The 14,832-nt window shown below is 29.9% G+C and overlaps 1 protein-coding gene across 2 annotated transcripts in view; it reads right to left on the minus strand.

The window, feature by feature from the left end:
• Nucleotides 1-14,832, minus strand: part of LOC107456009 (nuclear RNA export factor 1) — a 37,463-nt gene that overhangs the window by 16,163 nt on the left and 6,468 nt on the right. For both annotated transcript variants that reach the window (XM_087153807.1, XM_087153808.1), the window contains exons 4-10: nt 11,985-12,043; nt 10,292-10,344; nt 8,784-8,867; nt 8,601-8,705; nt 5,721-5,792; nt 3,197-3,266; nt 1,863-1,951 (exon numbers count right to left, since the gene is read on the minus strand). In XM_087153807.1, coding sequence (XP_087009933.1) covers nt 1,863-1,951; nt 3,197-3,266; nt 5,721-5,792; nt 8,601-8,705; nt 8,784-8,867; nt 10,292-10,344; nt 11,985-12,043 — 532 coding nt within the window. The remainder of the gene's footprint in view (nt 1-1,862; nt 1,952-3,196; nt 3,267-5,720; nt 5,793-8,600; nt 8,706-8,783; nt 8,868-10,291; nt 10,345-11,984; nt 12,044-14,832) is intronic.

A 14,832-nucleotide genomic window follows, 5' to 3' on the forward strand; every position in this document is an offset into this window, starting at 1 on the left:
TTTAGAATAACTAATTCAAGAAAAAGCTTAATTCTTACTACCATTGTGATATTAGATTTTAAAATTTCATGAATATGAACCTCGATAATGGATTTTAAAAATGCGAAAATACAAATGGCAATGCTAAATTTTTAAAACAAGTAAATACGAATCACAATGCATAATTTTTAAATCTGGAGTATAGAAATCTCAACGTGGAAGTTCTTAAAGAAAGTATAAATAAGAAAATCGATATTTGATAATACAAGCATGAATAGCAACATTAGGTTTTTAAAAAACGTAAATATTATAGATAAACCAAATATCACAGTATAGGATTTTTAAACCCCAGAATAGGATTAACTACGAATAACTTTTAAATCTTGCGAATACAAAAAATCGACGTTTGATATTAAAATTGCATATTAGCAGATTCCAGAGCAGTTCCAAAGAATCAAAACGGCGGAAATCCTGGAAATGGCGCGAATTGGAGGAAGAATCAAGTATATGTGAACTTCTTGTTAACGGAAGTCAGTTTAAGTTTCAAAATCTCTTCGGATTATAAGTTTTCTTATTTATACTTAAAGAAAGTATAAATAAGAAAATCGATATTTGATAATACAAGCATGAATAGCAACATTAGGTTTTTAAAAAACGTAAATATTATAGATAAACCAAATATCACAGTATAGGATTTTTAAACCCCAGAATAGGATTAACTACGAATAACTTTTAAATCTTGCGAATACAAAAAATCGACGTTTGATATTAAAATTGCATATTAGCAGATTCCAGAGCAGTTCCAAAGAATCAAAACGGCGGAAATCCTGGAAATGGCGCGAATTGGAGGAAGAATCAAGTATATGTGAACTTCTTGTTAACGGAAGTCAGTTTAAGTTTCAAAATCTCTTCGGATTATAAGTTTTCTGATTTGCGCACGTCTTTGAACTAATGATCTTGGGATCTGCCTAATTCTGTGATGTTCACGAAAAAGTAAAAAATCAAACTTCTAATTTTTAGACCTGGAAGAACGGTACGAAAAAATCTGAATTCCAGGCTACAATCACTCCTGCATAAGAAATAACAATTGATATTTTAAAGTTTCCTTTACATAAAGTTTCAAACAGACAAGATGAATATTTACAACAAAAAAAAAAATTAAACTTCAGAAATAAATTTTACATCCAAAAATAGTTAGCAGGGCTTTAAAAAATTTTTTTTTTAACAATCTGCGTTTAATCATCTTGCAATACATTATTTTCTGCAATTGTTTTATTTTTTGAACACAAATCAAAAACATCATAAAACAAAATCTAAATATTCAACTTTCTTAGAATGAAAATATTTAAACTTTTCTCTCTTACAATTCCATCTTTTTCATAAATACTTAGTTTAAACTCATATTATATTAAGCAAAACCTTACCACTGCTTTTAAATTATTTATAAGCTATCATTAAATTATAAAGACAAAGAAAAAATACTTATTACCATATACTAAAAATGACATATAAAAGATCAAATACAAAAATGATAAAATAATTTTTTTAGAAATTTATGTATTTATTATTATTCATTCACTTTTTTTTTTTACAAACTTTGAGACGCTCATCCTTTCAAGAATATTTGACAATTCAAAAATTCAATAAGATAACACAAAATGTGTTCACAACACATAAATCACACAAATTCTAAGAGATTATTGTCATAATTACAAGAGGAAAATATGCAACTAACTTAATGATTCATACTTCAGTTAATTTACGAAATCCAATCAAAATAGATAAAGATAAATCAATTATGTATCGGTTATTATACAAAATTAAAATCAAAATAGGTGACAATATGTAAAACAACAAAATATGTAAGAATATATAAATCATACTTCGGGTATTCTCTCTTTGATGATTCTCACTACTGCATGGAAAACATTAGGTTTGTTGAGAGGTGCATAGATTCCCGCTGAAAATAACCCTGCAAGAAATTTCAACTAACTGTACTTACTGAAATAAATACTGCTACAGCTTTAATTCTTAAATATACCATAGCTGCAAACATTGAAAAATCAAATACAGGGAGAATTTAGCATATAGCTACAACATAAAAGGGAAATACTGGGCATTAAAATTTTAACATATAAACAATTTTTCTCAATTTAGAAAAGAGCTGAAACTTTACTCACCACAATAAAACATTTTAAAATTGTTGCTTTAAAACTGTATCCATAATACTAAGGCTTGATTTAATAAAAATGAGATTTCGGAGTGAAAATAAATTAGAACAGAAGAAGATTCTCTCTAAATTTATTAGTCTCCACAATTTTTCAAGAGAATTGTCAACTAAGACATACACAAGTAAATTTTTTGTAATTTTTTATAATTACATAAATCAAATATTAGGGTGCATAGCCAAATCTTTCAACAAAAAATAAGCACCATTCAAGTACTTTTTTAGCGCTACAAAATATTTTAAAGCACTACATACATTAACAAAAGGCAAAATAATTTTCTAAGACTTTGCGTGATCATGATAAAACAACTAGTATCTGACAAATAATTATTTTCTTGATTTTATTAGTCACCATAAAGAGATAGAGTGATTTTCGATTTTAGAGGGTGGAAAATGAAGCCTGCATTTGATAATATATTGCGAAATGCAGGAGTTGCACATGAGAATGCAAGAATTTCACCGAACCCAGCTTAGAATATGCACATATGAACCAGCAAGTATTCCATCAAACATGTAAAATGATTACTGCTTTCATAAGCTATGGCCCGATGGTACATCAAAATGCATTGTGAAAACATCGAATAAAACAATGTGAAAACCACGCTTTTGCATGATATGTGGCGAAAGTCGACAAGCTAAGTTAAGGGTTAAAATATCTTTTTTTCGAAAAATGAAAATTAAACACTTTTTAAAAACGTCCAATAAAAGAAGCACATTGAAGGGCTTCTAAGTAATGAAAATTGAAAATAAGCACCTTTTAAAAACGCTACACACCATGAATATTTATAAAGTAACAGGGATTACCAGAATCTGAATATTCAAATAGCAGGATCAGAAATTATTAATACCAATAAAATTAATAATATTTTTAGAAATTCAATTGAATTTTTGGAAATTTAGGAAGTGAATGAAAAAAATATTTTAATGTAAATTTAATCGAAATATGGCGACTGAAACACATCAAGATAAAATGAGAAAGATTTTACTCACGTGAATCACGGTAAAGTCGAGTTAGGTCCAAAACATGTGTCATGGCATCATAATGAGAACTCATACACTCCTACAAAAAATTTTACACAATCAGCAAAAAGAAAATAAAAACTACTTACCAGTTTCAGAGAAAAAAATGGGAGGAAGAAGACAATTTATATATTTTTGAGACAAATGAAGTTTTTAATCAAGTTCAAGAAGGGAATGAAAATTTAATTAAGTGCTCATTTAAATATTTTGTTAAAGGTCAGTTCTTTAAAAAAAAAAAAAAGCTGATAAGGCCAATAACGTACATGATATATTTCATATTTTTTTGCATGTGTACAACCAGATTTAGACTCTGCAGTCTTGTAACCAATACTATGACAGTGGCATTATATCAATTTATGTAGACGAAGAAAAAAATATAAGGAATCATAAAATAATTAATGTAGTTGTTGACCAAAGTGCATGTAAAAATATAAAAATTATTAAGCTTATTAAAATTAATATACTTGTCTTAACGTTTACATGTTTATCTTTGATATTTAAGCATAATACTGAAAAGTTTAAATATATGCTATACAAAAATTGCAGGGAGTTATTGAGTTGAATTTTACTAAACATAAATGTCTGAATCTTGTACAGGGTGCTTAAAAAAAAAAAAAAAAGAGAGAGAGAGAGAGAGAGAGAGGGACCATTCTGAATAACTTTTGATCTAATGATCCTCATGTTTTAGGACTTAATGGTTCGAAAGAATGACTTTAAATACGCTAGCTAATTAGTGCACCCAATAATTTAAGTTACTAAATCAGACACAAAAACCTACTTTCTTTGAATAAACAAACTTTTTTTTCTTCTTTTCTTCTAACGAATTCAGATATCTGACCTCCAAAATGTAGGAGGTAGCCACAATCTGGGAAATATTGTTATCATAGTTTGGTCACGAGAATCCTCCCATGTTTTAACTTTCACTGTATTGTGATATTACTTTTACTGTATTTCGCTATATCCTGAGAACTTTTTCAGTGAATTGAAAAATTTTTGTACACAATTATAAAATTAATGTATCCAAAAATAATTCCATACAAAAAATAAATTTTAGTAAATATTTATTATTTTATTTAAAAATAGTGGAAAAATTTAGAATTATAAAATATGTAATATTTTACAAAATTTGAGCAAAATCGATTTAATAGTTCCTAAAAATTAGAATTTTAAATATCCAAATTCTTTAAAATTAGATTTCTCAGGAACTATTTGGTCAATTCTGTTCTAATTCTGCATGAAAACTTGCATACCATAACACTTTCAGGAAGTTTTTATTTTTATAACAGAACAATTTTGGTAGCATAAACTATGAGTAGGGCACACTAGACGGCTAAAACTAAGATGTCATATTTTTAGGAAGATTTTAAACACTGATTTAGGACTGGGACATATACGTCCCATCAGTGCTGACAACTGGGACATATGTGTCCCAGTAGTCTTCAAGGAGTAATTTTGTATAGAAAACCAATGATCACTTAGGACTGTTGGGATAATGTGTTCCCACTGTCCAAGACGAGAGGGACACATTTGCCCGATAATAAAAACGGAAGTAAATGCCATTTATCAGTTTATTAGAGGTAATACGCTTCGCGAGCAACTTCTCTGTCCTTAGATTTATAGATCAATCAAAATTTAATCGAAAATAGGCGGTATTTTCCAAAACTAAACTAGTTACGTTCATACAGTATGGAATGAGCTGCTACAACACTTCAAAAACGCAGGAATTGCATTATGTACAGTAGTGCCACCTATGTCCTGCGAATGAAAATACCTTCAAAAATTTTGGCAGGACTGGTGGGAAAGTCTCCCATTAGACAGAAAAGCATTTCTGTCTCAAGAGTTTTTTGAAGTTTGCTTGGGACAAATGTGTCCCGTTAGTTGCGAAAGGGTTGAATGAATGTAAAAAATTGATTATGTAAAATTTAGTTTTTTTTTTTTTACTATTCTTGCAGAAAAGAATAAATATTTACTAAAACTTATTTCTTTGCATAAAATTATCTTTGGGTAAATGAATTTTATAATTGCTTGCAAAAATGTTTCAGTTTGCCCATTAAGTTCTTAAAATATGGCAAAATATGCAAAAAGTAAAATGAACATTAAAGGGTTCAAACTTTGGATCGCTCTCCTAACAAAACTATAGGGGCCACATTTTGCCGGTCAGAAATCCAATTCCATCAACAACAAAAAAAAAGGTCTGTTTACTCAGAGAAAGTATAATCTTGTGTCTGATTTTGTAAAATAAAGTATTGCCTGCCTGCCTTATTAACTAGCATATTTATGGTCAACTTCTCAAAACATTAACATTGATTTCTAGAACATATAGAAAGATCCAATCATTAGATCAAGAGTTATTTAGGATGGGTACACTGTACATAAAATAATTCTATGAATGAATATATATAATCATGAATGACATTACAATGTCTATTATCACTCAAGAACAGTTTAAAATATAATAAACACAAAAATATAAGATTTCAACATATTTTCTTACTTCAATGATCTTTAATGATTCTCGCTCAATGGTAGTAACTGGCTGTGGACATCTATTTACAGTGACAGCCATCTGTAAAATATAATTCATAAATTAAAATATCACTAAAATACATCAAGTGTTTTCAGAAGTTCATGAATGAATTTAAAAAGCATATAAAATAAATAACATGGTTCTAAGGATAACTTTAATTGATGTTTATTTAAATTAAATTTTAACAGCTGCTTGCTTACAGTTGTTACTAGTTTTAATATAGGCCTTTTTCCAGTTTTTTTGAAGGAAAAAAAAAGTTCTTTTTCTAATTATCTCTTACTGACTCGTGTGAATTCAGCTTAAATCCTACGAAAATTTGTCAAATTGTCTGTTATAATTTTTCCAGATGAATATTGCACATTTTATTGCTGTTTTACCTTGCATCAGCCGCCATGAGGGATATAAGGGAGGTTGACTAGCATGGCGTGATATCTGAATTTTCCAGCATGCCGGATAATTTAGAGCCACAAAGCCGGATAATTAAGCGGCAATAAAGTAAAATATAGACCTGATTCTATTTATTTTCATCCTCAAAGTAATAAATTTAATTTGAAGGGGTAAAATATTGAACTGTTTCCTTTTTTCAGTTAATCCTTTTATTAAGAGTTACCAAAAAATATTTCCCCCGTTCAAAATGTGCATGTCGTAATAACTTATTTAAGATATCAGGATATAAAAAACTTTAGGGAAATTTGGATCACTAGGATTTGCATCATTGAGTAATTTTGGAATAGTTTTTTTTTAATGAAAATTACATAAAAAGTTTTAAATTATATTTTATTATAATGCATGAATACTAAATTTAAATGTCACTAATAAATTTTGAATTACAAGTAGATACCAAATCTATTCTTTTTGCTCATCAACACTTTGAAATCTCATTAATGTAGATTGTGATATCTGATTTTCAAATTACGTGAAAATATCAACATTTGATTTTAAAATAGTGTGCATACCAATTGGAATATTTGGTTTTTAAATCATATGGATAGAAATCATCTAATTGTTTATAAAGGGTGAGAAATTGAACTGAGATAGTTGCTTTTTACATCACATGAAAACAAACTATGATGTTTAGTTTTAAAATTGTGTTAAAACGAATCAGGATATGCGGTGCTTATATCACGATATATCATTTGTATACAAAATTAGCCTGATGGAGAATTCGAAGATTGTGAAAATTACACATCCCAGAGCATGACGGGCGAATTTGCAGAGAATATGAAGCCTAAAAACTATAAAAATTTCACGCAGAAAGTTAAATGAAGATGAGAAAAAAATTAATATACCCATTAAGAAAATATCACATTTAAGTATTCAGGATAATAAGGTTACACCAGGGTTTCCGCTACGGTAGCTTTTTTCGCAAAATGCGAAAAGACCCCTCAAAAATGCTAAAATTCAACAAAGCATTTTCGCATTTTTGCCAAAGGATTTTACTAAATTCCATTAAAAAATAAAAACCTTCCGCGAAAAACCATGACGCTAACATCCATGAAAAAAACTTGATCAAACAAGAAGGAGAAAAAATCTAAATATCTTTCGCAAGAAGAACCATGACGCTAGCGTTCACGAAAAAAACTTGATCAAACGAGATGAAGCATAGCGATCAACAAAAATGGCTAGAATATATGATATATATATTTGTTAATGATTAATATTTAGGGCCCTGAAAGTGCATTTAACTTTCAAGAAGCATTTGTAAAATGGGCAAACATGAAAGAAAGGAAGATTGTTAATTATAAACCAAAATGTTTTGATAAATAATAAATGTGTTTTTTTTTTTTTTTGTTAAAGGTATTCTTTTTGATATTCTTGTACATTAAGCTATTCTTTGTCAGATAACTTACAGTACTTGTTTGATATAAAGTAATTTTATAAGCCTAATGGCATTTTAGCATTTTGCTAAAACTTTTTTTCAGATTTTAGCTTTTTTGCTAATGAATTTTTAGACTCAGCTTAAACCCTGGGTTACACAACTGAAACATTTCCGTATTGGGGATCTTAGCTAAAATAATTGCCAAGACTTGGCAACTTCTGAGCAGTAGCCCGTGAGAAACTAAAATGAAAAATCCTAAAAGAGGGCCAACTCCAAGGATACAACTCACTCTCGGGTCAACCTCTCACATGCTAATTGTTTTTTAAGTTTAAAATCTATTTAGCACCTTTGACGAATGTAATTGGTGCAACAGATCCCAATAAAGAACATCCGTAACATAACTTTAAGTACGAAGAAACATTGTGCATCATGCGAAAATTGGACCATTCTACAAAAAACACAATACTGGGTGAGAAGTTCTGCCAAGCAAAAGAGTGTAACGAAAAATTTGTTAAGCGGAGACTGCTCATATTGCTAAAACCCTAAGGGGAAAAATTAGCTCATAACACCCTCATAGTTAATTGTCTTTACACACATTTTCATAGGTAAAAGCATAAATAAACTTAATTTTTTTTTCTCGCAAATTGGAAAAAACTGAAAAGCATAAAACTATAATACCAAAATATATAATGAAGTACTCGCTAAAATGTTAAAAAAGTTGTCCCTTTTTTGAAAATAGCTGCTTTCAGATGGTTCTTTGCTAGAAAAAATTGCCGCTGCCACCCAAAGATAAAAAGTTGTAAGTAGTCACTAGCAGAAACCCTATGAATATGAATATTAATGGATAAAAAAGTTGAATATTCATATTTTAAACAGGGGTCAGCTTTTAGTAAAAAGGGACACAATACATAACACTTGGGTCTCATAAACCCGCAATTTCCTAGAAATCACTAAATGTATAATTCCTGCTACTACAATATATAATTTTTTGATTATGGTAAAGAAGATAAATAAGATTGAATATTGACCTTAAATCCATCAGGTGTTGTAACTCTGCGGTTAACTTCTCTTATTTGGTTGGCCAGTACACGTGAAGACACATAAAATTCAGCAACTGTGTTATTAAACTGAAACTAAAAAATACAAATATAAATGCATCTTATATTTAAGCAAACAATAATAGAAATAATGAGACAAGAAATATTTTTTACATTGATTGGTACAAATGGACTCTTGCAAAGAGAATTGATAGATTTCATGATGAACTCTTTCCCAATCTTCTTTCCGTATGGAATCTGCACAAAAATAAAATATTTTATTTCTCACTGAATCTAATAATATATTGAAATCTAGGATAAACTATCTATGGCTAGTGAGCCAAGTGGCCCAGAAATTATCATAAGAATCTTTTCACAATCATCTAAAAAAATACTGCTATTTTATGAAATCAATTGGACAGTTTCAACCTTTTATTTTCGTAGTTAATTCTGTCTTGTTGCAAATCTCAATTTGATTGCTACTGTGATCTGTAACAGATTAGTAGGGTGGAGCGGAAGAAAGAAGTTTTTGAAAATGAAAAAGCACAATCTCCCAACAGTTGTATATGGATTAGTATATCACTAGAGAACTTTTTTGAAATTTTCATGCACCATCTTCATTCCCCACAAAAGGATTAAAATTTTGAAAAATATCAAATAAAAATAAATCAGCATTTAAAAGTTGTGTATCGAATGAAATATCACAATATAATTTTCAACAATATTTGTAATAATAATTTTCAACAATAACTGTAAAATATTACAAAAAAATTGTATTAAAATTTTTTTTTCTTTCTCTAAAGTTGTCAAAAGCAGGGTGACCACAGTAAAAAAGGAACAAAATAGTTGCTTTTAGTAGCCTAAAACATGAAAATAGTAGCAAAAAACTAGGAAAATAGTTACCTAAATAAGAACAAATATTCATCAAACATATGACTCAAATCAACTCAATTCGAAATTCACGCATCGTAATATCATATAAAAAAAAGTTGCATTTTAGTCATCTGTCGCAACCCTGCAGGGTTGCAACAAAAACAATCAAAACTTTTTTTCTCTCCACCCTACTGATTAGTTCTAATTAATAAATATATTATTCTAAACCAAAACTTGATTGTAACTATGATCTGTTACTGATTAGTTCAATCTTTCTCAGATCATCAAATTTTAACTTTTTCATTTTGCAGGAGGAATTTGTCTGAAAATCCAGATTTCATTTATAATGTGCCATGAAATTCTTCAATCACTCTGCTTAGATTTGCTCCCTATTTAGTTTGTGGTAAAAATTTACTACTCAGCAATTTAAAGTAATCAATTGAAAACAAAATTCTGAAAAAAACCAAACACATTAACCTGATACGGTTTTAGCAACAAATCTTTTAACTTATTTTAAATTTTGTCTGGCAATACTACACCTATATTTGTTGAGATTTACTTAACATTTAATTCCTTTTTTAAATTCACGATCAGCATTTAAGCAAAAAAATTAGTTTAAGCCATTTTGATTACTTTTGAATAAAATCCTAGTACAACCAGCATTTTTTAATTACAACCTCAAATATGATATTTCTAGTTTTTGTTGTTTGCAATTCAAGAACATTTGTGCATCTCTGATTTCTATCATGATAAATATTATATAAAAAAATTGAACTTTGAGAGAAGGAAATCTGCAAATTCATACTTACAACTACTTTGTGCCATGAATTTTCAGGATCACCACCATGTCTAGATTTGCCTCCTATGTGTAAACAAAAATGTAAGCACATAAATAAGTAATTAAAAAAGCGCATACAACTTTCTGCTGTTTAAGGTTATTGAGAGAAATTAATGATTCAATAATTGGTATAAAATCTAAAAAACAACACACTTGCAAATGATACAGTTAAAAGTAAATATAATCAAACTCTTAAATACCATGACAATTATGAAGTTAATCTAATTAAATCTCAAATAGCTTAATAAAATTACAATTACTAGTTAGATTCGGCTTAATATACTTAGTCTTGTCACATCAATGCCACCACCTAATAAACATGCAGGTAGAGGGCCAATTTCAATCGAAGTAGTCCCAGATTCTCAACTGGGGAGTTTGGCGGCTAGGAGTTCATTCTGGAGCTCTTTGAATCAGACACATTTACTGAGCATTGTCCTGTTGGTAGATGCCATCATCCAGAAGAAAGTAAGGGTCGACATAGTTTTCAAAAACAGATGAATAATCAGCATGTGCACATAACTGAGCCGTCTACTGCAGAGACCCATACACAACAACATTCACTGAAAGACAGTATTGGTAGCTATGTTCATCGGTAAAGACAGTATCTCAACATTTGCATGCCAATTTGTCCAAACATATCCCCATAGTCGTTGTTCACCACTGTAATTAATTAAGTGATTTATGGTGTATGATGCATTATAATTGCCCGGTCGCTGATTTTGGATAGTGCCATTAAGCAATGCATGGTATAATTCAACCACAGAGGCAAGCAAACAGTTTACAAAAATACTTCCCACCCTTCAACTAAAATACAACGATCATACACTTATAGATAAAGCACTCGGTTTCTGCATTAAGCCAATGGTGTTGGTACTAAAAGCATGTGACGGTCACATTAATGTGACTGTACTGTATATAACAAAAGTTTATATCACTTATCAGAACATCTCATCATTGTAAAACACTAAATCACTCATGTAGTATAACTCTACATGAGCTTAAAAAAGAATATTTAAACAATAATTTTAGTTATTTATTCACTATGCTTTTTTACCTCTTTCTACATAGAAATTTTATTTATGTCATCAATTTTTTACACCAAGAATAAATTAAAAAATAACTTAGCCTAGCAAATTCTTTACAGGTGTTGATTGTTCAGCTTGTTAGAAAAACCCAAAATACTTAAAGTGAAATTGAAATGTATATACATTACCACCAATATTAAAGAAAATTATGAAATTAAAAATAAAACTGCACTCATAATACAGGACATACTTAAAATAAACATTAAAAACTGTAAAAAGAGATAATATAAGAATGAGTAAATGAATAAGCAAATAATGAATGAGTAAATGTGAAGACATTTTTAACAGTTCAATAAACAAGGAGATAAATGAACACATTTTAGGAATTTAACATATGATAAACAAAATTGAAGCCTGAGATCACTCTATTTAAGATTTTATAGCAGAAAACCACTCATAAATTATTTAGAAAATCATTTAAATAGAGTATGTAATATATAGCCAGTTATAGTTGGTGATGAAGTCGTGCTCACGAAAGATCAAATATACTTAAGGGCTGAAAGCACACAGACAGCAATTTCAATGATCTTGTTCAAGCAGAACCAGTTTTGAAATTAAAAAAAAAAAAAAAACACTTACCATTTCTATTATTATACTTCTTTCTGTTATTGTTTCTATGAGAACCACCATATGGATTGCTAGAAGAAAATATTTAATATTGATTAAAATTACATATCATCTTATATGTGTATGGACATATATATAGCAAATTAAATATCGCTAGACCCAGGGTTGCAAAAAACCCACCTACCCAGAAAAACCCGGGCGGGTTTTACTGGGCAAAACCCACTCTGAAAAACCCAGTAAAACCCACCCCAGAGTGGGTTTTACTGGGTTTTTCTAAAGTTGATTACTTTTTTTATCCTCTGTTATATTAAAAAGATATTCTATTGAAATATATACGTAGTCTAGCCTAAAAAACTGAATCTATGGTGAAAATACTAATAACAATCTGGAAAAAAAAATTTATTTGAAAAATTATTGAAGAAAAATGTATAGGTTTCACATAAAAAACAGAATAATTTGAGTATAAATCATACTACAATAAAAGTTTTTTCATAAGGTTATTAATTCAAAATAAACACAGACAGAGGAAATACATTATAAATCAATCAGGTTATCAGTGTTAGAATTCTTCAATCTTAAATGTCTATGTATTTTAACTAATTTTAACGCCTTTTGTACACCCAGTCTATTTCTCAATTTTGACCAAACCAGTCCACAAGTAGAAAATACTCGTTCCAATGACGCAGAGCTAGCTGGACAATTGCTTAGAGCAACCATAAAGTTGCAAAAATCTGTCATATCTCTATCATTAGTACGCATTTCCACCACTGTGATGCACTGAATTTTTTTATTACATCAGCGTTAAACATGCTAGGAGGAAATATTTCCGGGTCTTTTAATTTGTAGCTCATGAGGGGAATCAACCATTTTGGGTGTTCTGTTTCTAACCACTCCTCAGCTTTCTGTAACATATCAGAGGTTAATCTTTTTCCTGCATATTTAGGATCCATAATGTTTGCTAAATAATGAATTGGGAGAAGAGCTTGGTTCAGCCTTTTATCAATTTGTTTTTTATAAGCGCAAAGATTTTCACTATTAAATACATCAAGCCAAAGCTCAACAGCAGTAGATATATTGGTTTTTTCTGCCTGCATCAGATTTAATACTTCGCTCAGTTCTGATAATTGTTTTTGCATGTGCAATGCTTCTTTATATATTGCAACATTGTCCAAAATCCGTATAATGTTTGTTGGAATTTCTACTACGGCTTCAGTAGATATTTCTACAAACTTATGGTAATTCTTAATATATGTATCAATACAATGAATTTGAGAATTCCAACGCGTAGCATTAGGCAACTGTGGCATTAGACCACCCTTCTCTTTTAACAAACCATGGGGCTGATGAGTATTTCGAAAGAATTTTTGAACCTCTGCCACATGTTTGATAACATCCTTGTTTGTGATCTCATCAGCGAGGAGATTAATATAGTGTGCAGAGCACCCATATGTAACAATACCCTTGTGTTTCTCTTTTATAAGCTGCCTTAGTTTTACCATCTTATTTTCATTGTCTGTGCATATTGCAAAAACCTTTACATCCAAATTTTTTTCACAATGTTCTATATCTTTTTCTGCTAATTCTGCACAATATTCTGATGTTTTTTTGTTACTTTCACAATCAACTGCATTTAAAAGAAATGAAGAATTGCCTGTATGGACACATGTTGCAAGTACTGCATCCCTGTTTATATTTGACCATCCATCTAATAATAAAGTAACAGTAGCAACACTTTGCATTTCTTTCTTAATTTCATCTTCAATATTCTCATGCACTTCATCCAACAGTTTTCCTCCTAAATCAGTACGAGTAGGGCCAGAGTAACCTGGTCTCATTGCTGTCACCATTTCTTTAAATTCAATAGTTGTGGCAGCATTGAAAGCAATGTTATTTACATAAAAGAATTTTGCAATTTTCAGATCCAAATTATTCTTTTGACTATCTGTTGTACTTACAGTATAATCATTCATTATACGTTGTCGCTTAGCTCTACTAAATTCACCCCTTTCAGTTTCAGGAGGAGTATGTATTGGTATTCCACTTGCAGACGACTCATCAGCTAACAAATTGTTTACAGTTTCCACACGTACATTCTTATGATTGTTCAAAGATCTTTTCAAACACTTACTTAGATGAGCTCTTATTCTTTCAATTTTTGCACTTATTTCTGTGTTGCAGTAATTGCATGTGCATTTTCCTTTACTCTCAAAGTTTTTAGTAACCTCCAACCACTCTGGAGCAGTTTTTCTACCACCTCCATTAGACATTTTATGACAATCAACTCAAGCACAATCAGACTAACTACACTAAATTCAACACATGGACCAAATAAAATTTAACAAGTTTAGTAGAAAACTATCAAGTACAACTGAGAGAATTTCATGTGAAATGGGCAATAACTGGTAACCCCCACTCCTACAGCTAGAAGATGATTCACAAAACTGGTTCCTTTTCAATGGTCAACAGATAAATTTTTACCACCCCTCTATTCTATTCTAAGTTTTCAGAAAGGAGGTTGTACCCCCCTTTCCCCCATTATGAAAGACAGATGTGTGTGAAGAATGACCTTGTGGGATTTGATTTTGTATGATTAGTCATTGCCTTTGACCAGCCTCCCTTTTATTGTGGAAAACATGTGTTTGGAGACTGGAGAGTCACCTTGCTGGCTATATTTGACTGTATGACCATTGATTAGTCAGTGCCTTTGATTTGCTTCCTATGCAAACAAAAAAAATTTCCTCAAATATTTTTTAAGATTAAAATATAAATAAAAAGTAATCCTGTGTTAAAATAAGTTTAAAATGTGTGATGTATGTCAATGAGTACATATAACATTTTGTATCACGATGTCAGAAGGAAC

Source organism: Parasteatoda tepidariorum, chromosome 10 (genome assembly GCF_982258835.1).
Source record: "Parasteatoda tepidariorum strain Cologne lab strain chromosome 10, Ptep-v5.0, whole genome shotgun sequence".
NCBI classification, from domain to species: domain Eukaryota; kingdom Metazoa; phylum Arthropoda; class Arachnida; order Araneae; family Theridiidae; genus Parasteatoda; species Parasteatoda tepidariorum.